The sequence below is a fragment of the Stegostoma tigrinum genome, chromosome 27 (genome assembly GCF_030684315.1).
Source record: "Stegostoma tigrinum isolate sSteTig4 chromosome 27, sSteTig4.hap1, whole genome shotgun sequence".
NCBI classification, from domain to species: Eukaryota; Metazoa; Chordata; class Chondrichthyes; order Orectolobiformes; family Stegostomatidae; genus Stegostoma; species Stegostoma tigrinum.
The window spans coordinates 36,879,361-36,905,018 of record NC_081380.1 but is presented as its reverse complement, the minus strand read 5'-3'; the positions used below and the strand labels follow the sequence as shown (position 1 = coordinate 36,905,018).

The following is a 25,658-nucleotide window of genomic DNA, read 5'->3' as shown; positions in this document are numbered from 1 at the left end:
TCTGCAGCTCCAGCCACACCATATTGTCAATCAGAAGCTGCAGCTGAACATATTTCCTGCGTAGGAGATCACCATTGACACTCACTATTCTTCCCCTCGCGCGCGCACCCCCCACACTCCCCTCCACCCATCTTCCCTTGCACTCAGCACATCCCTTGCATCCCCCCTTCCTTTGAATAACAAACTACAAATGTCAAAAGTTGAAACTATCTTCCCCCCAATACTAGTCATTCAGCCCCTAAAGCTGGTTCCTAAGCAACCAATCTTGCCCTGCTGCTATTCACCGCTCCTCTCTTGCTGCTGCCCAAAATGAATCTCCCCAATTTCCATGTTTCACTGCTTTTGTTGTTTGCACATTCGTACATCTCCTTCATGTCGATGCTGGATGTTCACTTGAGTCCCATATAAATAGACACTGTCTAAATTCTGATTGCAGTTAGGTAGTGTATGCTTGTAATGTGGAAACTTTATAAGGAACTATACAAGTGTGTGTAAGAGTTGGTTCCATTACTTGGCAGGTGTTGCCATGAAAGGCAAGTTGCATTGCAGTATTGGGCAAAGCATTATTGCAGCCTGGAAGTCAAATTACTTGTTGCATTATGGTTGTTTTAGGAAATGTAACGAAGCTATGAATTAAATTGTTATCAGAAATACAAGTCTGAATTGCAGATGGTTAAATTTATGCATAAATGAACTGTGCTGCCCCACTTTATCCAGTGATATTGGGAACTGCAAATGCTAGAGAATCCAAGATAACAGTGTGAAGCTGGATGAACACAGCAGGCCAAGCAGCATCTCAGGAGCTTCACACTTTGTTATCCACGTTATCCAGTTATGTTTCCAGGTTCTGGAATGACAGGGTTTTGGGGAAATAGTTTGAAAATGCACCCAGCTGGATTTTTTTATGCTGCAACCCCTATTTTAGATTGGAGAAAATGGAATATATTTCATTCAAGAGTGGTTATCAGAAGTCGTGCAGCAATCCCCGTTTCCAGATTATGTAAAAAGTGATTGCATCGCACATTAAAGTGCTGACACAAGTACAATCACTGATTCTATTACAGAAATTATGTAGTGCTAAGTGGAGCAATGGTATAGAAAAATAAGGAATTGGTTAGACGTTTGAGGCCAAATGTCATTGAATGTTATCACATTTGAATTGGTCAGGTGATTTGTCGAGTCTTCCAGCTTCTGGTGTTTCTATGTTGCTACTTTTCAATATTCCACTAAGATTTATAAAATCTATAGTCAAGTATTTTGCAATTCTTGAAGGTGCATAACTGGACAGCAAAGAATAGTATGATGTGAATTTTTAAAATTTTCATGAGAATTGTTTTGTAAGAGAACGACATGGTCTTTGGAAAGGTCTGCATGTCTTGAGATTGTTTAGCAAAGATCAGTGTTAAATATAATTCTTCAATTTCATTAAAGAATATTGGTATGTTAGAAATGCTTAAAGAAAATAATAGAATAATGCTGCATCAGTTTTTTGAAGTGCAGACATTTACAACACTGAATCCAAATCAAGTTAGTGAGAATTGCTTTCCCATGCACAAAACCATGCTGACAACCTGTGAATCCTTTCCCTCAGAATCCACCCATCTTCCCCCCCCGCCCTCCACCCCCACCCCCCGACATTAAGGCTCACTGGTCAGTTCACTGTTCAAATCACTGTTCACTGGCTTTTCCTTATCACCTTTCTTAAATAGTGGCACCACATTAGCCAGCATCCAGTCTTCTAGTACCTTACCTGTGGCTATCAATGAAACAAATATCTCAGCAAAAGTCTCAGGAATCACTTGCCTGGCTTCTCGAAGTTCTGGGATACACCTGATCAGGTCCCAGGGACTTATCCACCTTTTGTACGTTTTAATGTCGGCTCTTTTCAAGGCATCACTCTATTTCTTCAAGTTCTCTAGTTTCTGTATCCTTCTCCACAGTAAATACTGATGCAAAATACTCAGTATCTCAACCACCTGTGTGGTTCCACACGTAGGTGGCCTTGTTGATCTTTAAGGAGCCCTATACTCTCCCTCATTATTCTTATGCCCTTAATGTATTTGTAGAATCTGTTAAGATTAAGGAGAATCCAATTTGCCAAAACTATCTTGTGCTCTGTTTTTGCCCTCCTGATTTCCCTCCGGTATATCCTACTGCCCTCTTATACTGTTCTAGGGATTCACTTGATCCCACTTGTCTATGCCTGACACATGCCTCCTTTTCTTTGACCAGAGCCTCCATTTCTGTAGTCATCCAGCATTCCCTACACCTACCCACTTTGCCCTTCACTAATAGGAGCATACTGCCGCTGGACTCTTGTTATCTCGTTTTCGGAGGACTCCCACTTTTTAACGACCCGTTTACCTGCAAATTGCCTCTTCCAATCAACTTTTGAAAGTTCTTGCCTAACAGTCAAAATTGGCCTTTCTCCAATTTAGAAATTTAACTTTTAGACCAGGTCTATCCTTTTCCATAACTAATTTTAAAACTAATAGAATTGTGATCAGTTGACCCTGAAGTGCTCCCCCACCAATTCCTTAGTCACTTGCCCTTTCTTATTTCCCAAGAGGTCATCAAGTTTTGCTCCTTCTCTAGAGGATTCATCCACATACTGATAGCTGAAATTTATATTTAACTTAAATATATAGTCCTAATTGGACACTGATTTGTTATGTGTGTACTTGAGGTTGGCTTTGGACCCCATCTCAATTTTTTTCAAAAGCTTTGACTCGTACTGAAAACGCATATCATGCCTCCGTAATAAATCGCCATTAATGCTAAAATATTATATCCTTTTTTCATTGTCTGTAGGAAGTTTGTGCACTTATTTCCGGTTGAACAAGATATATGGATAGGCTGGAAACTTTTTCACTGGAGCATAGGTTGAGGAGTGACCTTACAGAAGTTTATAAAATCATGAGGGGCATAGCAAAGTTGAGTAGCAAAGATCTTTTCACTTGGTTGGGTGATTTCAAAACTAGGGGGCATATTTTTAAGGTGAGAGGAGAAAGATTTAAAAAGGACCTGAGGGGTAATGTTTTCATACACATGGTGGTTCAAATGTGGAATGAACTGCCAGATGAAGTGGTAGATGCAAACACATTTTAGAACTATCAAAGACATTTGGATAGGTGCATGCACAGAAGAGGTTTAGAGGGATATGAGCGAGATGCAGACAGTGGGACTAGTTCAGCTTGGGGAACTTCGTCAGTATAAATGAGTTGGACTGAAGGGCTTGTTTCCATGCTGTGTGACTATGATTCTATAACTGAATGTATTTTGTATAAAGCCCCTCGGTAATCTTATTTTTAACAAGCACAATTACAGGTAGACTTGCAGCAAATGAATGAACCTAGATTGTCACAAAATCTGATTTTTCAAAATAAAAACCAAAAGAGCTGTGGATGTTGTAAATCAGGAACAAAAGCAAAGTTGCTGGAAAAGCTCAGCTGATCTGGCAGCATCTGAAGGAAAACCAGTTAACGTTGCGGGTCTGGTGACCCTTTCACAGAACTCCTTCAGTTATACCTACCACTATTGGCAAATCCAATGAAATTTCTGTTTTTTGGCGTTATCTACATTAGCCGTATTATCCAGTCTGGTTTGTAGCCACTTGCCATGAAAAACAATGTGAACATCTAGGTTTAGGGCAGCACGGTGGCTCAGTGGTTAGCACTGCTGCCTCACAGCGCCAGGGACCCGGGTTCGATTCCAGCCTCGGGCGACTGTCTGTGCAGAGTTTGCACATTCTCCCTGTGTCTGCGTGGGTTTCCTCCGGGTGCTCCGGTTTCCTCCCACTGTCCAGAGATGTGCAGGCTCGGTGGATTGGCCATGCTAAATTGCCTGTAGTGTTCAGAGGTGTGTGGGATGCTGCATGGGGTGGTGTGGACTTGTTGGGCCGAAGGGCCTGTTCCCACTGTAGGGAATCTAATCTAAGGAGACAGAACATTCAAATGTGTGCCAGTAGACAAGGCCAGAGATTGTAGAAATGGTACAGAGTTAATGGCTCTATATCTTGAATGCACACCGCATTTCTAACAATGCAGATGAATTGTTAGCACAGTTAGAAATAAATATACATCTTCTGATACTAATTACGGAGACATGACTGCAGGATGGGACCTGAATATTGAAAGCTGTTTAACATTTCAAAAAGATTGAAGGCCAGGATAGGTAATGGGGTAGCTCTGATCAAGGGTGCCATCAGTGTAGTGAGATTCACTTTGATTGAAAGACAAAGATATAAAATCATTTTACTAGAAGATGAGACATAGGAAAGGTAAAAGATCAGTTAGGAGTTATTTATGTACCTTGAATAATAGTTACACTGTAGGACAGAGTATAGGACTGTAAAGATCACGTAAGAACGGTACTACAGTATTGATGGTGACTCCATCTACATACAAATCGAGTGAATCAATTTAGCAAAGCTGGCTTGGAAAGTGAGGTCTTAGTACATTCAGGATGATTTCTTAGAGTAGCATGTTCCAAATCCAGAAAGGTACACTTGCTTTTCTAGACCTGGTAGGCGAATGAGACAAAAGTAACCAGAACTTTATGGTAAAGGTCCATCTGTTTATAACGTTAGATGTTCGCACTTTGGTTTTGGTTCACTGGGGAGGGATGGATCCTTGACCAGTATTTTTAAACTAGAATATAGGTAGTGTACAAAAATTGTACCAAATAAGACTGTAAACCATAAGAAATAGGCATGAGAGGCTGTTCAGCCCCTTGAGCTTGCACTGCCATTCAGTAAAATCATGGCTGATCTGATGTTCATTGCATCTGCTTCCTTGCATTTTCCCTGTAACCCAAATTTAAAGTAACACTGTACAAATCTGAAATGATCAGTCATTTGTCTGATGTATGGTTAGTGGTCTTACATGTGTTTTAACATTTAATTTAGACCTTAGAGTTTCCTGTGAGGTTTTTGATCTGTTTGAGAGGGTTTAATGATTAACTTGTCAGTATTTCTGAAGCCATTTGATTGTATGTTTTTGTTGTAAGAATAGGAATTTGTTTGCATTGAGTTTTCCAACTGGACAAAGTAAATATTGAAAAGCATAGGAACATAGGAGCAGGCAGAGGCCATTCAGCCTTTAAAAAGGACCATTCAGAGCCTGCTCTACCATACTTTACAATCATGGCTGATTGTCCAACTCCATTGCCTAACCTGCTTTCTCCCCATAAAGTTTGATCTCATCCAGCCAAGTGTTATATCTAATCATCTCTTGAATACATTCAATGTTTGGCATCAACTACTTCCTGTGGTAATGAATTCCACAGGCTCAACACTCTTTTGGTGAAGAAATGTCTCCTCAGCTCTGTCCTGAATCGTATACCCCGAATTGTCAGACTGTGACCTCTGGCTCTGGATCTGACACACCCACCGTCGGGAACATTCTCCCTGCATCTACTCTGTCCAGTCCTGTTAGAATTTTATAAAGTTCTGAGACCCCCACTCCCTTCTCATTTGTCTGAACTCTAGTGAAAACAATCCCAACCTAGTCAATCTCTCCCCATACGTCAGACCTACCATCCCTGGAATCAGCCTGATAAAGCTTGGCCTTGGCTTAGAAGAATGAGGAATTGATTTGTTTACTCAGGAGAAAAACCCATAGCTTAGAAAACTTTTGGTTTCAGTTTGCAGAAGTCCTGTTTGGTGTTAGATATAAAAACGCAACTCTTCATGAAGAAAGAGAATTCCGTATGGTTGGGAAGTAGGTTACCTCACTAAGATTTTTAGGTTACAGTCCCCGACCAAGTGTTTTGGAATGCTAGCAGTCCATACTTGGCAGAAACCAAGGGTTTATTCAAAGCTCAGAGAATCTAAGCTTAGTTGTATGATACTCCAGGAAGAGGCATTTAAGCTCAAGTCCGGGAATCAAAAGAAATATTTCTAATTCACACTTTTTAGTGTGATAAAGAGAAGAACTATCTCTGATATTTTAGTATAATGAAGTAATGTTGGAGTAGATAGGATCGTGTTTTGACATCTTTGGAATTGTGTAAATAACTTGGTTTATTCTATTTTATCTTGATTTCTTTTGCATAATAAACTTTAATTTGATTGTTGAGCACACAATGCTGCAGGTTTGGTTTTCTGCTTTGTAAAGAATCACTTTTCTTGTCTTTTTTTTTATTTGTTTTTATTTATCCAGGCAGAATGCAGTCTGGGATCTGAATTGTCCAGTAATAACATCAACTGGAATTGTAGTAGGTCAGGAGATTGACCAGATTTTAATGATCAGCAACAAATGATTTGTTTTTTCTTTTAAAAAAAAAGGGGGACAATGTAGAGACTGAGAGAATCCTAGCCAACATGGGGGGGAAAAACACTGAAGCCACTGTTAGTCCTCAAATAAAACTACTAAATCTATAATGAGAAATAAGAAACTAGTATAGTATTGAACAAATTTTTAGTCTGTCTTCACTGTACAATACCAGCACCATTTCCCAAAGATAGGCCAAAAAGTGGGAGGGGCTTAAAATCACCATAGATTGACAAATAGGCTGACAAATACCCAAGGCCTTATGACCATACCCTAGTGTCTTAAATGAAATTATTTCAGACATATTAGATGCATGATTATTTTCCAAAAGTCTTTAGATTCTAGAAATGTCTGTGGGTTGGAAAATAGCTTTTGTGATCCCATCAAGAAAAGACGGAGACTGAAAGCAATCAGTCTACTCTCAACCTAGACCTGATATTAGATATGACCTATTGGAAATGAGTGCTGTGATAAAACATGTTACAGGTAATTCTCCTATAGCATGATAGTCGTATTCTAGTGTGACCTTCGCTATAGAAAATCACTATACCTCTACAGCAGAAAGTTCACATTATCCAGACAGCATCCACTATTCAGCAGTTGGATTACAGCCAATTTGTGTTAACAAAACACACATTATAACAGAACTACCTTATTACACCACCTTAGGTATGAGATAGATAGCTCTAGATATTTGCGTATTTGGTATAAAATAGAAAAAAAAATTAAAAAGCAATTTAAGAATAAAAAGGATATTTTTCTAAAGTACTCAATTTACAGTCCTTCCACTCCAGTCCATGTCAGCACCTGGTCTCCAGACTGTATCAGGCCAAGTCTCCAGACTAGCTGGGCTTCAAAACTTGATGCCTCACGTACAGTCCACAAAAGGGCTTAGCCCCTGCTGTGCCCTCCAGTCCAGGACTTGGCTCCCCCTTTCCCATCCAAGCAAGTATAAAAAGATTTTAAAATGTTGTAAGATTTTTAAAAACCACACTTTTTTTTAAGAAAAAGGAAATGGACAGCAGACGAGCTCCAACACAAGTACCCCATTCTGCCACCATGTTCATTCCAACTGGCTAGTATTTGAATTAACAATCTCCATGCCAACTCCTTTCCCTTTCTCCAAAGCCACAACTCTCTTGAGACATGTATGCTCCACAGTTCTGGTGTCTTGCATCCTGGTTTTAATGATTGGCACATAAGTAATAGGAGCAGAAATGTAGGCCATTTGGCCCCTCAAGTTTGTCATGCCATTGAAAAAGGTCATCACTAATGTGCCCCAGGCCTCAACTCCCCTTTCGTGCCAACATATTAGAGCCTTCAGCTCCCAGGTATTTCTCAAAATCTCTTTGTCCTCTTTAAATACTTTCAGTAATCTAATCTCCACAACTTTCTGGGTAGAGAATTCCTGATATGCACTACTATCGGACCAAAATTCCTTTACATCTCAGTTTTAAATGAGTTTTCCTTACTGTGTAACTGTATCCTCTTGTTCAAAATTCCCCCAATAGTGGAAATAAATTCTCAGCATACACCCTTTTAATTCCCCTCTATCTTGCGTAAGTGTATTGCTTATTCTTTTAAAGCTATAATGAATAAAGGTCTAACCTGTTTAGCTGTTCTTGATAATTTAACCTGTCATCCTAGGAATCACACTAGTGAATGTCTTTTGAACTGCCTTCGATGCCAGTGCATCTTTCTTTAAGTGCAGGACCAAATCTATATTAAAAAAAATTCTCTAAAGATTCACCACCACCTGAGTGATATTTCTTCTCATTTTAGTACTAAATGGCCTGTCTTTTATTCTCAGATTGCCTCCCTTAGTTCTCGACCCCACAATAGAGGGGAATATCCTTCTTTACAATTACTGTCTATCCCTTTTTAAGAATTTTGCACATTTTTATGAAATTGTGTGTCTCCTCCTCCTGCTCCCCCGCTCCATGTAAACTCCAGAGAATGTATACCCAGTCTCCTTGTAGGAAATTCCCACCATCCCAAGAACCAGTGTGGTCATTCCATCCATGTGACATGAAATGTTTAAAAATCCATAGTTTTATGTTATTGAATACCAACTAGGCTGTGAAATATTAAACTGGGATGGGATTGTGTTAAATATTTGGCATGGGTTTTGGGTGGTTATTTTTGCTGCTGCAATTCCATGGTGAAGAAAATCCCAATTCTGCAACAGGATTACCTCCCAATTGATGTTTAAATGCAATGCATAGTGTACTAAAATCATATTTTAGTGAATCCATTGTCAATTGTTGAAAAAACCCACCTGGTTCACTAATGTCCCTTTAGGGAAGGAAACTGCCATCCTTACTGGTCTGGCCTCCATATGACTTCAGACTTCTAGCAATGTGGTTGACTCTTAACTGCCCTTTGGGCAATTGGGGATGGGCAGTAAATGCTGCCTAGCCAGTGACACCCTCATCCAATGAATAAATATTTTAAATATTGCCTTGACTTCTGATGTATTGAATTGGTGTTATCTCAGCTACTGCATCTGTTAAGTACTGTTGATTTTATTTCACAATTGAGGTGAAATTGTGTCCAAGTTCTGCATCTTTATCTTTCTCTTCATTTGATCATTGTTGCAAGATGAGTAAATGGAACAAAGATCAAATTTTGTTATGCTGTGTCTAAATACCTGCTCTGATTCAGTGCAAGCTGACACATAAGAGCCACTTGGTTCAGGCACCAAAAGCTGCAAAGGTTTATGGAATTAAGAGAAACTATCATTTTGAGAGAACGGAGAAATTGCAATTTCTTTATTGTAGTCTTTTTAAAAAGAAATCTATTTTCAACCTTTATTAATAATGTAATTGGTAATTCTTATTGAAATAATCCATATTCTAATCAAGTCTTCATGAACTTTGAAAATATTATTTAAAGACAGCAACTTTTTTTAATGAGATAGAGGATTAAGGGAGGAAGGAAATCAATCGTATAAGGACTGGAGTGCAAATATTTTTGAAATAGGCATCACCAAAGTGAAATTCATTCTGACAGTTGGTGCTTTTGGAAGTTCTCTGTTTTTCACTTGAAAGCTTAAGACATGAAAAACTGTAGGGATTCTGCTGCTGCCCTGAGGTGACACTTTCAAAGAAAACCAGAAGTTATGACAATGATGTAAGAACATCTGATAGCTATCATTACATTGCTAACTTACCAACCATGAATATCTCAAATTATTATAACTGGTAAATGTTCATACAGAATTAACACCTCTGCCCTGTAGTTGGTGACTGTAGATTTAGGTGAAATACAACAGTATTTTACAAGATGGATGATTCGGCTGTTTATAGAATCGAAACTTTATTTAATATCCCATTAACTTCAGATATTTAAAATCTAAGTAGAGACATAAGACAAGTGAAATATGAATGTCTGAGCAGTTAACCAAGAAACAGTTTACTTGATGGTTCAATTGTAAATGTACTATGAAATGTTACTCAGCTGTAAATCGGGAAAGTCCCAAAAGTTCATGCTTTTTCTTAAAGTTAGCTCATTATTTTGCAAAGCACTTGTCTCTTAACTGCCCTCTGAAATGGCTCAACAGCCATTCATTTCTATGATGCTTAAAAAAATCCAACCAAAAGAATGAAACTGGACAGGTCATCCAACATCTTGGGTACCAAAGCGTACAATGGAAACCACTGACCCTGGCAGGTACTCCTTTAATTTCCGGGCTTTATGACAAAATTGGGAGAGCTGCCGCACCCCCCCCCCCCCAATTCTCCTGGAATCATACTGTGCTGTTTCTATCCCTGTTTGTGTTCTATCCCATCAATGGAACAGAATTGCCAGAGTTGGCATGGTGGTGTACACTCTGGGAGTCCTCAATAATACTTCTGGAACCCAGAAACACTCAAGGCATCAGCTCAAAATTGAGGAGAACACCTCCGCCTTATTACAACTTGCTTACCCAGAGACAGACACAGCCCCTAACAAGCTCTTCCAGTACAATTACAACACTGGCATCTTCCCGAAAATGTGGAAATTGTCCAGGTATGTCCTGTATGTAAAAGCAGGACAAATCCTACCCAGCCAGTTACCACCCCATTAGTCTACACTCAATCATCAGCAAAGTGGTGGAAGGTGTCATCAGCAGTGCTATCAAGCAGCACCTGCTCACTGACACCCAGTTTGAATTCCACCAGAGCTGCTCAGCTCCTGATCTCGTTACAGCCTGGGTTCAAACATGAGCAAAAGAGCTGAATTCTAGAGGTGATGAGAGTGACAGGCCTTGACATCAAGGCCACATTCAACCAAGTATGGCATCAAGTATCCCTAGGAAAACAGGATTCAGTGGCTGTCGGAGGAAAACTCTCCACTGGCTAGAATCATTCCTGGCACATAGGAAGATGGTTGTAGTTGTGTTGACAATTGCTTCAACCTCCAGAACAACTGTGCCAGAGTTCTCAGGTTAGTGTCCTAGACGCCATCATCTTCAGCTGCTTCATCAATGACTTTTCCTTCATGAGACATGAAGTGGGAATGTTCTCCGATGAGTGTGCAGTGTTCAGCACCATGCACAACTCCTCAGCTACTGAAGCAGTCCAAGTTCAAATGCAGTAAGATTTAGGCAATTTCCAGACTTGGGTTGACAAGTGGCAAGTGACATTCACACCACACAAATGCTAGGCAATGACCATCTACAACGAAAGGCCATCTAATCGCCAACACCTTGACGTTCAGTGGTGCTACCATCACTTAGTTCCCCCACTATCAACATCCTGGGGGTTACCATTGACCATAAACTCAACTAGACTCCCCACAAACACAGTAGTTACAAGAGTGGATCATCGGCTAGAAATACTGTGGTGAATAACTTACCTCCTGACTTCCTAAGGCCTGTCCACCATCTACCAGGCACAAGTCAGATGTATGATAAAATACTCCCCAATTGCCTGAATGGCACAGCTCCTAGAATGTTACCTGGGTCTTTGGGGTAATAATCCAGCATAAATACCAGTAGGCCATCACCTCTCCTGTAAATATTTACCACTAACAGGGGATGTTGGCATAATGATCACATTTGTGACTCCTCAGATACTGGAGCAGTCTGGTTCCATATGCCTCTAGACCTGTGCTATGTCTAGGCTTGAGATGATGTGTAGCATAGATGTTATTTGCCTCATAAAGACCATCTTGAGCATGAGAATTTAACCATCACTTATGTTCAATGCCATAACCATCACTGCTGTACTATCAATATCCTGACAGATTACCATTAAGCAAAAACTGAACTGGAACAGCTGCCTAAATACTGTAGCTATGGGAAAAGTCAGGCAGTTGGAATTCTGGAGCAAGTAACTCACTTCCTTTTTCCTAATAACTGTCCACTGTATAAAAGGCGCAAGTCAGGACTGAAATAGATTATTCACCACTTGCCTGGCTGAGTCATCAGCAACACCGCAAAAGCTTTACACCATCCATGGCAAAGGAGTTCACTTGATTGACACCCCATCCACCACCTTCAAAAATTTCCTGTTTTGACTGTCGATGGAGAGTGGCAACAGTGTGTTACCATCTAAAAGATGCACTGCATTAACTCACCAAGATTGCTTTAACAGCATCTGCCAGGCCACAACCTCTACCACCTAGAAGGACAAGGGCAGCAAATATAGGGAAACACCACCACCACTTTCAAGTTCCCTCCTAAATATGCCCTGTCTTGACTTGGCATTGTTTGCTCCGTTCATTCACTGTTGGCTGAAAATCCAGCTACTCTCTTCATAACAACACTGAGTTTCCCTAAATCCAAGGAAGGCTGTAGTTTTTAAAAAGTCAGCTCAATACCTCTGCAAGACAATTAAGAATGCGTAAATAAAAACTGATTTAACCGATGTCAACAATATCCGATAAGTGCAGGAGAAAAAAAATCAGCTAGTGACCTCTGGCAATTATGGATACAGTGAATTCTGGCCTGGCCATTGATGCACTCGTCCTCTGAATGAATAACAAAAGTTGTTCTTATGATTTAAGAGCTGTTAATGATCCCTAACCTGAGGACACAGGACCTACCAACACCAGATAGAGACCCTGGTCATTATGTCCTGATGTACCTCACTCTATATGGCATGGTTTGGAGAATAATTTTGTGAATTTTTTTTTCTGGCACCTCCTGGTATGAAGGATCAATTGAGTTGGTACTCAGGATCTGCATTTTACAGGGAGCTCTACTCCTGTCTGGTTAAACATAACGTGTTGAAAGTACTGGTGCAGGTGGATTGCCTTTATGTAAAAATGAAGGTGTTTTACTTCCTTAGTTGGAATTTTTCTGGAACTTTTTCACACAAGACCACTTTGCTAAAGAAGCAAACGCAGTGCCCTAATGAAAGAAATTGCACAAATGAGCCCTAGCATGGTTTATTTCTCTTTATTCCTCTCTTGTGCCTCACTTAATTATTCCGTGACAGAAGAATAGCAAAACACTTCTTCCTTGTCTACATCAGCTCTGAACCAGTGTGGAGTCTTGGAAAGGTTGACTTATCTTATAATTAATGACCACTATGTCTTCCCTTTCCATGGTTAAGTATCCAGTCTGTGCACTTCACTCAATATGAGCTTCTCTGCACTCACTTTGAGAAATTGTGTAGATCTAATGCTGGCTGCAGGAATTGGATTGATACTTCCCAAATTAGACAAATGTGTATTTGTGTAATCACTTCCCTTGACAAAGATGTTTTAGCTAAAGTCTAAATTTGTATCAAATTGCCATTATTCTGTTCAACTGTGTTGTAAAGTATGTTTGTGAATATCATGAGATCAGTAATGGGATTTTAAATTGCGTGGCATTGGCTTGTAACAAGGTTTCCCAAACTTGCAAAATACAAAATTTTACAAATGGGAAGCCATCAAATCTGCACACTAAGTGTCAGTAAACATGTGCTGATTTCACACACCAGAGTTTGCTTTGGTGAGAGACTGGAGCATAAACTGGGTGTGAAAGCAAGCAGTGACTCCAGAGTAAATATTGCTAGAGTCCTAATTCTACTTCAGTAAAAGCAATATACTGCAGATGCTGGAAATCTGAAATAGTACTGCAAAAACTACGGGTCTGTTAGCATCTTTGAAGCAAGAAACCATGTTAACGTTTCAAGTCCAACAAGACGACTTCAAAATTGACAGGTAGAAATGTTAAATTTTATACTGTTGAAAAATGGGGAAGATAGATTGAAAGTAGGTCAAAGAGCAGGAGAGATTAAATGCCAAAGATGACAATGGAGAAAGGAACGTAGGAACTGGAGTAGGCCATTCAGCTCCTCGAGCCTGTTTTGCCATTCAGTGAAATCACAGCTGATCTATGACCTAACTCCGTATGAACACTTTTGAATACCGCTGGTATTCATTGATGTTTTCACATTCCCTTAATAACGTTACTTAACAATTTATCTATCTCTGATTCAAAATTAGCAAATGTGATCCAGCATCCATTGCCATTTATGAAAGTGAGTTCCAAACATCTACCACCCTTCGTGTGTAGATGTGTTTCCTAACATTTTTCCTGAACCATCTGGTGGTAATTCTGAGACTATGCCCCTTAGTCCTAGAATCCCAAACCAGTAAAAATAGTTGGTCTCCCTGACTTTTCCTGTTAATATCTGGAAGATTTTGATCAGATCACTCCTTAACCTTCTAAATTCTAGAGTTAAGAGCCTAGTTAATATAATTGCTCCTTTTAACTTAATCTCTGAAGTCTAGGTATTATACTTTAAATCTACATGTACTGCTGTACTGCTTCCAAGGCCAATATATCTTTCCTAAGGTGTGGTGCCCAGATCATCATCTCAATACTCCAAGTAAAGTCTAACCAGGGTTTTATTTAAAAAGCAAAGAAACAACCTGTTGGTCCGGAATAAAGGACGTCAGTATTTGAAAACAGTTTTTGAATGCAAGATACAGCCTGGCATTTGGTGCAAAACAAACTAGTGCATGCTTGCATGATTTTAAGTAGGATCTTTTTGATCCATGAAATAAGTAAAGCAGAATGCAAAACTAGCTTGAATATTATGATAACATTGTCGTCCTGATTTTACCCCATTAAGTATGTAGTATTTACAAATAATGTTTAAAGGTGGCTTGTTTCATGTACAACTGGTATTCTTTGTTTCCACATTAATTACGCTCTGTCTCCCTACAGCCATCGCTTCCTGTCCTTTACACACTATCCAGCCAGGCTACCCATGAAGCTGTCCACCTCCTCTGTAGGATGTTAGTTTTTGATCCTGTAAGTATTGAAATTATTTATTAGACTGTAAAATACTCCTTCACGTGAAAACACAGCTAGTCTGTATTCTCTAATACATTACAATACTGTTTTTATAATCTGCATCAGAAAAGAAATCTCAACTGATACTGTTTTTTTGGAATAATGATACTCAGTTACTGAATCTTGAAATTACTGCCTTGCGTCTCCTATGGTCTTGCAATTAACTGGATGCAATAATGTTGTAAAGTTCTGCAGTTAGAGGTCTTCTGATCCTTTTTCATAGTTCTGCAGATGTCATTTCAGCAATTTCATTTTACAAATGAAACTATTAATAAATATTGCCCCATTTGAAACCACATAAGTATCTTTCATAGAAAATAATAGATTAGACTGGGTCATTTAGTAATGTTAGCTAAGCTTTGAATGAAAATTTCTTTTTCAGCTTCTTGTTTTGTTGGAACATCTTTAGGAAGATGTGTAACGTTTCTCAGAATTCTCACATCGAATTATAACAAGATTTCCAAGTTATTGGATAAAGTTTTTCTTCCCTTATACTGTAGTCAAAAAGAATCTCTGCAAAGGATGCCCTGGCTCATCCATACTTAGATGAAGGACGCCTCCGGTACCACACTTGTATGTGCAAATGCTGTTATACCACCTCTACAGGACGTGTTTACACCAATGATTTTGAGCCCATTACGAATCCAAAATTTGATGACAGCTTTGAAAAAAACCTGACATCTGTACGGCAGGTTAAAGGTCAGTGTAATTTTGAATATTATTTTGTAGTTAGACCTTTCTGATCTGAAACCTAAGAAACAGTATGCTAGCTATTTTTAACTAGGAACATTTAGTTATTGATCAGACAGAATATATTATTCTAGATACCCTTACTTTATGATTACTGTTGGGCTACTTACATCATTATTAAATTGTCATGCAAAGCATGTTGCAAGTTAAGCCTCTATTCTACTAAAGTTTGGTGATAGTTCACTGGAACACTACAGTCAATTAAGGTTTCCACCCCAAATTAGTTGACTGTTGACAGAAGTGCAGGCTTGTGGTAACACACATCAGGCTGGACCTTGACTGCAATGTGCTGAATAATCGCTCAGCTTTGGGGCTATCCAGACTTAACTAAAAATAACTGCGTGACCAAAGTATTAACTGGTGTAGGAGGGGGCTTTTGCTATCCTTATCTATGTAACTGTATTATAGCATTCTCATGAGTTATCACCTTCAGAGAACCAATAAATGACAAATATATAACTGGGGAGATTGCAGTGACAAAGCCTGCTCAAACGCATTTACATGGTGTAAGGAATTACTGTGTTATCTGTTTTCCATTTCTGAGTAATATCACCTTCCAGTGACTTTAATTCATGAAATAGAAAATCATCTTGTTTTAAGTACGGAATGTTTAGGATTTCACAAATTTGCTTGAAGATGTGTTGGTAGATATACATTTCAATAGTGATTTCTTTAAATCCAAATGTCATAGTTCTAAAAGAGCTCCAGTTATTTCCATCCAATTCTATTGCAAGCACTTAAAGGTAACTTGTATAAAGACATATATTCAGTTGTCCTTGCTCATAGCTTTCTGACTTGTGAAAGAAATTAAGGAATGCCTGGCTTCCTTTCAACTCTGCAACGTAATGACACAATTGATATTGAGACTCTCCTAGGTGAGCATTGGGGAAAACAAGTATTGTTTTTGATCACCAACTCCAATTCGGCCCACTTGTTACTAATGCTGTCTTCCTCCTTTCACCACTTACTAGTCCCTGCACTTCCTTGGCATACAACTCTTTCGACAGGCTTTCAAAGTACCCGTGTTTTTCATAAGCAAAGCCACTTGCTTCCATCTCTGCACCAACAAAACCTATTGCTGTATTTTGTTTTGAGTACCATTTAAAATCTCTCCAGTGTCCTCCTAGTGAATCTCCCATTCTGCACCCTCCATAAACTCCAATGTTTCTAAATTTTCATAGCTAATACCCAGTCCTGCATTCAAGTCACTGCTCTCTATTATTCCTATTCTGGACAGTTCAGTTCACCTGTATGTTAAATATAAAATTATCGGCCTCATCTTTAAGTCACTGTGTCTGCACTTGTCCAACCTTTTCATTTGGCAGTTGCAGTTCTGATGAAGAGTCTCTGGACTTGAAACGTTACCTCTGTATTTCTGACAACAAATGTTGTCAGACGTGCCGAGTTTCTCCAGTAATTTGTTTTTGCTTCAGATCTCCAGCATCCACAGTTTTTTGTTTTATTTAAGCTTTTTATGAACCCCTCAGAGCTGTCACTCTCGCTTCTTGTGTATGTCTGCTACCTTCATCCCACCAGTGTTGAAGTCATTGACTGTCTGTGTCCAATTCTTTGGCTCCCTCAAAACTCATACACTTATTTGCTGCTGTTTTCCCCTTCTAAAGCCTTCTGAGAGGTCATCCATGTAACCAAGCTGTCAGTTTGCACCTCTTAATTTCTTCTTTCTTGACCTGCCCTGTGTTACTTTTATATGCTGGGAGCATGCCCCCAGCCAGTTTACAATATTAAAACATTTAATAAGTATCAGTGTGTTATGAAATTGCAGGATTACCCCCTTGTCATGTTTTAAAGTTCTAGTGTAGGTTTGTACTTTTAGCTTTAATGTTAGAGTTTTAAATGTACATGTAGTTAAATAGATTCAATTATTCACATCTTCAACTGATTTCACTGCTACAGCAGCTTGAACAAGTGCAAGTTATATTGTTATGACAATATATTTCATTTTCTTCTCTACAGAGCTCATCCATCAATTCATTCTGGAACAGCAGAAAGGGAACAGGGTTCCACTATGCATCAACCCACAGTCTGCTGCATTTAAAAGCTTTATCAGGTATGATGGTGCAGGCATTGTGTCAAAGTATTTCTGGTTTTGCTATTAATAACTGCCTATTGTATTAGTTTGGTACAGGACAATTATTTATAGGCCGGTATTGAATCCTGTTTGGTTCTGAAAAATGCCAATTTTGTTTACTTAAAGATTAAGCGAATTAATCGAAAAACTAATGTTCTGTTATTTAAAAACAAAAGCTTGTGTACTGTGTCCTAAAACTTGTATACTTATAAAGTTAAACAATTTGTGGATAACAGATTTCTGCAGACGTGTCCCAACCTGAAATGTCAACTTTCCTGCTCTTCCGATGCTGCCTGGCCTACTATGTTCCTCCAGCTCCATAGTGTTATTTCTGAGTCCAGCATCTGCAGTTGTTGCTTTTTCTAAATAATTTGTGGAGGATTTTTTAAAATTCCTTTTAGAAAGGTTTTCTATAAATCGTGCTTCTAAAATCATTAATGGGATATTGTCCTGTCGCTGGGCTAGAATTTATCACTTGTTGCCAGTTGCCTTTGAGAATGTAGTGGTGAGCTGACTTTTTGAACTGCTGCCATCCATTTGCTGTAGATAGACCCACAATGCCATTGGGGAGGGAGATCCAGGATTTTAATGCATTGCTCTTCATTCAGTGTCACTGTAATTCCAAGTCAGGATAGTGAATGGTTCAGAGGGGAGCTTGCGGATGGTGTTCTCATGTATCAGTTTCCTTTTGTCCTTCTAGGTGGTAATGGTTGTGGATTTGAACAAAGTTTTCTAAGGAGTACTGCTGAATTCCTGCAGTGCATCTTGTAAATTATACAAGTGGCTCTACTGAACGTCAGTTGTGGAGGGAGTGAATGCCAGGATGTTGACCAGCCAAGCAAGGTGCTTTCTTAAATGCTTTCGAGCTTCTTGGGTGTGGGTGCTCTGTTGATCTAGGCAGGTGGGTTCTCTTCCATCACATTGCCAATTTGTGCCTTGTAGATGGTGTCAGGAGGTGAATTACTTGCTGCACGAGTCTTAGTCTCTAATTTGTTCTTGTAACCACAGTACTTAGCTAGTCCACTTCAGTTTCTGGTCAGGGTAAATCCCAGGATATTCATAGTGGAGGATTCAGTGATGGTAAGGCCATTGAATGTCAAGAGGCAGTGGTTAGATTCTCTCATGTTAGGACTCTTGTGGTGCAAGTATTGTCAGCCCAAGCCTGGATATTATCCAGGTTTTGCTACATTTAGACTTAGACTGCTTCAGTGTCTGAGAAAGTGCTAAATATTATGCTGTCATCAGCGAATATTGCCACTTCTGACTTTATGGCAGAGGAGAAGGTCATTGAAACAGCTAAAGATGACTGGGCCTTGAACACTACCCTGAGGCATTACTGCAGATATGCTAGAGCTGAAATGACAGACTTCCAACAGTCACACCCAGCTTCCATTGTGCCCTGTATGACTCCAACCAGTAGACCAATTTCCCCCAATTCTTGTTGACGCCAGTTTTGCTCAATCTGCTCAATGTTACACTTCACATATGGTCTTGACATTAAGGGCAGTCACATCATCCCTGCAAGTAGCTCTTTTGTTTGCCTATGTTTGAACTAAAGCTGTAATAAGGCCGGAACTGAGACACCCAGGCAAACGCCCAAACTCAGCTTCTATGTGATTATTGAAGTATTGAAGCAAGTGCTGCTTGATAGCATTGTTGATGACACTTTCTTCAGTTTACTGATGATTTGAGAGTAGATTAATTGGCCTGGTTGGATTTGTCCTGTTCTTTTTCTCTGGCATGTCCAGTACACAGTTCCACTGTTGGATAGAAATCAGTGTTGTAGCTGTATTGGAACAGCTTGGCTAGGGGTGCAGTAAGTTCTAGAGCTCAAGCCTGGAATATTGTCAGGGTACCTAACCATTACAGCACCCAGTGCTTTTGTCTGTTTCTTCATATCATTTGGACCAAATGGAATTTGCTGAAGCCTGGCAACAATGATGTTGGAACCCTGGAGGAGGCAAAGGTGAATCATCTACCCAACACTGGCTGAAGGTGGATGTAAATGCCTTACCTTAAGGACAGTCATATTTGTGGAGCTCCTTCCCCTCGTGATTTGTTTAATTGTCCATCACTGTTCACAGTTAGATGGTGGCAGCATTGCAGACCTTAGTTCTCGTCCGTTGGTAGTGAAATCAATTAGCTGTACACTGAGTGTTTATCACTTTCTGCTAACGCTGTTTGGCACCCAGCTGGTCCTGTTTAGTAGCTCCACTAGGTTTGACACCTTGTTGCCTGGTGCTGCTCCTAACATGCTGTCCTGCCCTCTGCATTAAACCGGGGTTGAACATTTGGCTTAATGGTAATGGTAGACTTGGGAATATGCTGAGCCGTGAAGTACAGATTGTGTTGGAGAATAATTCTGCTGCCATTGATGACCCACTGCACTTCATGAATGCCCAGTGTTGAGTTGCTAGATCTGTTAGAAATCTATCCAGCTGAGGACCATGAGAGCCACACAACATGGCAGGTATTCTCAAAGTCTTGCTAACGATAGACAGACTTAAGACAAAGTTGCCAACAAAATTGGATTCATCTTGTATTGTAAATCTAATATCTAAAGACTTCTGCTGGAAAACCATCTTTTAATTTGTTTCTGTTTTTGAATTATCAAAGTGGCTTGGAAGACAATTTTGTATAATGTTTATGAATATCAGCATCACTTTTTTTTGCCAGCTCTATTTTTGTTATTGTGTTTGCAAGGGCAGGTGCATAGAAAGCAAAATAGGAAATGTGTTGAAACATATGCAATAATAACTTCAATCAGTAAATATTCAAAATATGGGTTCAGTTCAGTTAATTTGTAGAATTTCACTCCTGGAAGGAGAAAATTGTATTTTTAACTTCCTTCTTCCTGCTTAGATCCAAATATTGTCTGATATCTTTGGCAGTGACTATTATTTGTATCTGGTTGTGAATGTTGACAAAACTTTTGATTGTGGAAGGCATCCTACTAGAGCTCTGACATCTATCTCACTCCCACCCTGTCCTCACTAATGCACATTTCCAGTGGGATCTGTGAATGGTGACCCAGAGTAGAAACCCTTTCCAACCCTCAAAGCCAAGGCTAATTATTTACTTGCTACATATCCATTACTGAGTTCTGTGCTAAGAGATGCTTCAACATACATCTAACTCTGCTGTTTAATGTTGAACATCAGATAGTTGCACAGCAATTTCCAGCCATGCATGATAGGAAATTGTTAGTAATAGAGTAATACAGCATGGGCCGTATGGCCCAAATGCATCCATGGTGCCTACTCAGCTAGTTCTACTTGCCTGCGTTTTGTCTGTATCCCCCTAAACCCTTCCCATCCATGTACCCATCCAAATTTTTTTTATATGTGCCTGCTTCAACCACTTTCTCCAGCAATCCATTCTATATAATGTACCATTCTCTGCATGAAGTTGCTGCTCAGGTCCTTAAGTCTTTCCCGTCTCACCTTAAACCTATGCCGTCTAGTTTTCAATTCCCCATCGCTAAGAAAAAGACTATATGCATTCATCCTATCTATGTCCCTTATGTTTTTTTTATACCAATATGAGGTCACCTATCATTCTCCTACGTTCCAAGAAATAAAGTCCTATCCTGGCCAATCTGTCCCTATAACTCGGGCCTACTAGCCCTGGCAACATCCTCATAAACCTTTTTTGCACACTTTCTAATGTAGCTATGTCTTCCCTTTAACAGAATGATCAAAACTATACACGATACTCTAAGTGTGGCCTCACCAACGATTTCTACAACTGTAACATAACATTCCAACAATTATATTCGATGCCTTAGCCAATGAAGGCCAGCATGCTAAATGCCGCCTTCACTCTGTGTACCTGTGATGCTGCTTTCAACAAACTATGCATTTTACTCCTATGTTCCTTTGTTGCACGACACTCCTCAGGGCCTTACCATTTACTGTGCAAGTCCTACTTTGATTTGACTTTCCAAAGTACAACACCTTACATGTCTCTGTATTGAATTGCATTTGCCAGTCCTCAGCATGCTTCCCTAGTTGATCAAGATCCCTCTAAGTTTTGATAACCTTCCTCACTATCCGCAATACCTCCTAATTTTGTATCAGCCGTGAACTTACAAATAATGCCATGTACATTCACATCCAGATCATTTACGTAAATAACAAAGGTCCCAGCACTGAGCCCTATGGCACACCACTAGTCACAGGCCTCCAGTCAGAGAAACAACCTTCAATCATTCCTGAAGAAGGGTCTAGGCCCGAAACATCAGCCTTCCTGCTCCTCTGCTGCCGTTTGGCCTGCTGTGTTCATCCACCTCTACACTTTGTTATCTCTTACAACCATCACCCTCTGCTTTCTTACCATCAAGCCAATTTTGAATCCAGTTAGCTGGCTTCCACTGGATCTCATGCAACTTAACCTTCATGTCTAGCGTGCAGTACAGGACATCATCAAAGGCCTAATTAAAGTCCATATAGACAATATCCACTGCCCTACCCTCATCTATCCTGTTGGATACTACTTTAAAAATCTCTAAAAGATTTGTCAGACATGACTTCCTGCACACACATCCATGCTGACTATCCCTAATCAGATCTTGACTATCCAAATGTTGGTTGATCCTGTCCCTCCGTATTCTTTCCAATAACTTGCCTACCACCGATGTCAGGCTCACTGACCTGCAGTTCCCTGGCTTATCTTTGCTGCCTCTCTTAAACAATGGAACAATATTAGCCACCCTCCAGTCTTCTGGAACTTCACCAGTGGATAAAGATGAAGCAAAAATCTCTGCAATGGCCTCCACAATTTCTTCCCTAGCTTCCCATAATGTTTGAGGATGGACTTGATCAAGCCCAGGGAATTTGTCCACCTTAATGTCCTTTAAGGCTGCAAACATCACCTCTCTGGTAATATGTATGCAGTCCAAAACATCCCCACTTGTTTCCCTTATTTCCTTAGCATCCGTGATTCTCTCCTCAGTAAACACTTAGGAGAAACATTTCATTAAAATTCTCCCCCATTTTCTGTGGCTCCACACGCAGATGGCCACACTGATCTTCACGGGGACCTATTCTCTCCCTAGCCACCCTTTTACTCTTAATATTAACTTTGAAGTCTACATTTGACATCAGATACTTTAAGTTTAAAGCCAACCTTATGAAAATAAAATATTTAGCCTTTTCTAGAGTACAGAATATATTGCAGGTCTTTTTAGCAATAAATGATGAATAATTTACTTAAATGTGTTTTCATTTAAAACTCCATGATTAATGGTAGATTAAAAGTCCAGTCTGTCATTTTTTTCCCCAGTTTGAGGGTTTAGCAACATTTTGGACAAATTCCTCAACTGCATGCCAAAATTGATTATTTTCTGTTTTTTAACTCATGACATCATTGATAGTATTTTGCTTCTCTTCACAATATTAGATATTTGTAGTACATCCAGTATAATCACATTTGGATTTTTCAATCTGTTTGATTTTAATAACTCAAATGAGGTGTAGTATTTTGGAATGGGTTCTGTTACTGACTTATCTGTTAGCCACTTACAAAGCAGTAAACCTGTCCTTGGTTAATTTTCTTAACCAATGGGTGAAAATAATTAAAGTCAATATTAAGCTATTTCACAAGAAATCTATGTATAAATATTTCTCAAACTTTTTGGTTGGAAGACCTTTCTTCAAATGAATTAGCAATCAACATGTTACTTATAATGTCCATATGTAGTGTGTTTTAATGAGGCTATTAATTTAAAAAAAGTAGGGAGATGGGTATATCAGTTTCTCATTGCAATCTGTTGGTCCATGGTGTGAGAAAAATATCACTACTCCTGTTGCACTAACCTTGCCTTCAGGCACCATTTTAGTCACCTATTTTTGACCATGATGATACCCTCCACCTGACCTCACCTGATCCGTTAGGCTGGCATTGATTTACTTCATAACCTTTCTAAATCCCAAGATCATCTCTGACTTCAATTGATAACTATTCTATTTGACTGCCTAGTCGGAAATGAGCAAAATGAAATGAATGTGTTTAAGTTTTAAATGTACATGCCACTGAATTTTCAGTGTAAAGTCTGAAGTTTATATCACTTTTTTTTCTTTTGCCGTTTTAACAGCTCCACAGTTGCTCAGCCCTCTGAGATGCCCCCATCTCCTCTGGTATGGGAGTAAGTGGAAGAAACTACTGATGACAAACATTTTAGGTTCTTACCTAGAGTCTAAAATTTGCAGTACATTTATGTCGGGACAAGTGTGTAATTTTACTTATAAAAATTTTTAAGAAGTTAAAAAGAAAACCACTGATAATTGTAAAGAATATACTTTTAGGAATATGCTGGACTTGTATTTTTTAGGGATTAAATTGGTGGCTGTGCTTTGAAATAAAGCAGCTTAGCAGGAGCTGCACAGTTTGTACGTATTTATGGAACTGTGTGCAGCCTTCGCTTTTTGGCTTTGGAAAAACAAAAGCTGCACTGAAATGAGCTGAATGTCTTGACTTTGAAGTGGGACATGGAACAGACTTGTACAGGATCTCTAAGGAATCAACGCTCATCCATTCCTGAAGACACTTTGAACTGAGGCTAGCTAAGAATACAGAGTTTATGCCGACCAATCATGATGTCATATCGGTTGATAAGGCTGTTTAATGAAATGGGCATGTCACCTGACAGATCAATTCTATCGCTTCTCTTCAGAGCTGTGACAGTGGTTTGCTGTTGTTTGTATAACATTGTGATTAGAAAGAAATGGAGTGAGTGTGAATTTATCACTAGCAGAAGTAACTTATGTTTCCCCAGTCCCTTAATTATATTTAACCAATTTTTAGAAACATTTTGTTTTATTTCTGCAGTCAAACCTCAAGCATGCATCATCCCACATTACTTGTGTATATAGATCCAGTGTTGGGTAGATTTTAAAAGTCTTGGCATTACTGTATAGAGGAATTAGCTTGCACATTTTAGGTCTGTGAAATATTCCGTGAAAGTTATTTTCTGCACTGGACGGTGTAACAGGAAAAAAAAGCAGCACATAGGCGATTATGTTAATTGTGTCTTGTGTCTTTAGGCAGAACTGTGTGGAAGTGTTGATCTGAAACGTCACAGTAGTGCAGTTTTAATATCCTTTCCTGACAAATCCTTATCTACTGGAACACTGAACTATTCTGTGTATATGTATATATGAACAGAAATTGAAGGCTCTACCTCCAGGAGTATACAACTTGGTTTGTTTACCTCCACGTTTTTTTAAAAAACAATTCAGCGTGGGGATTTAAATCTTGAATGTCCCTTCCAGCTTTTATATTTAAGATAAAAGATTTTTCACATGTACGAAGGAACCTTTATGGATTGTCTTAAATACACAATTGTGTTCAAAGCTGAGAGTATGACCCCAGGCTCGGTCATCATTACTTGACTGTTAAATAACTGTAGTTCATATCTGTATTTAGCATTGGACTCTTGCTGCGAGTGACCCAGAGCAAAGGTGTGCACAGATTTCAGTTAGATCCCAAATATTTTATTTCTTTTAAAATGTTAACTTAAATGAAGTAATGGCTCGCTATGACAAAGATTTGTCATGCAGGAAATTGCAGCTATTTACAATTAGGAGCAATTCAGATGTTTATGAATTATAAAGAAAAAGATTTTTAAGCCTCCAGAGCTTTAAAAATAAATTAAGTTTTAAAGGCTTGTATTTGAAAATTTCTGTTTTCAGGAAATAGGGCAAAAAAAATTCCTAAGAGCCTGCTGAGAAACCAGTTTCAAGACTTCACCTGAGGTTCATCGTCCTATGTGACACATTTGCCGGTCACTTTGTACAATGTAGATTTGAAGTACAGTGGTGGAAATTCATTAAATGTGACATTTAAAAGAAAATCAGTGTGGTGGTACTCAGTTTGTCATTTGATAATTAGTCATATCCTCTTAATTTATTATGTTTCCCTTTTTTGATTTGTGGCTTCTGTATCTACTATTGATTCCCAACAGGCATCTTTGAAAACATTTCTTTTAAGTTTAGTTGTGTTATTATTTTTATGTGGAAAAGAACATAAAGATATTATTGTATCTGAAGAAGTGTCATTGGACATGAAATATTAACTCTGATTTCTCTCCACAGATGCTGCCAGACCTGAGTTTTTTCCAGCAATTTCTGTTTTTGTTTCTGATTTCCAGCATCCATAGTTCTGTGTTTTTTTATTAAAGTAGTATTTTCTTGCTTTACTTGGTGATTCCACATTTTGTGTCCTTTCCTGAATAGGAAAATAATTCCTTGAATTAGAGCTTTGTTTTCAA

General features: G+C 39.1%; 1 protein-coding gene across 1 annotated transcript in view; it reads left to right on the top strand.

Moving 5' to 3' along the window:
- The window catches only part of nlk2 (nemo-like kinase, type 2), a 170,203-nt gene extending 144,962 nt beyond the window's left edge, over positions 1-25,241 (top strand). Inside the window, exons 8-11 of the mRNA XM_048557087.2 lie at positions 14,422-14,508; positions 15,051-15,249; positions 17,275-17,368; positions 23,484-25,241. Coding sequence (XP_048413044.2) covers positions 14,422-14,508; positions 15,051-15,249; positions 17,275-17,368; positions 23,484-23,538 — 435 coding nt within the window. The 3' untranslated portion in view covers positions 23,539-25,241. The remainder of the gene's footprint in view (positions 1-14,421; positions 14,509-15,050; positions 15,250-17,274; positions 17,369-23,483) is intronic.
- The last annotated feature ends 417 nt before the right edge of the window (positions 25,242-25,658 follow it).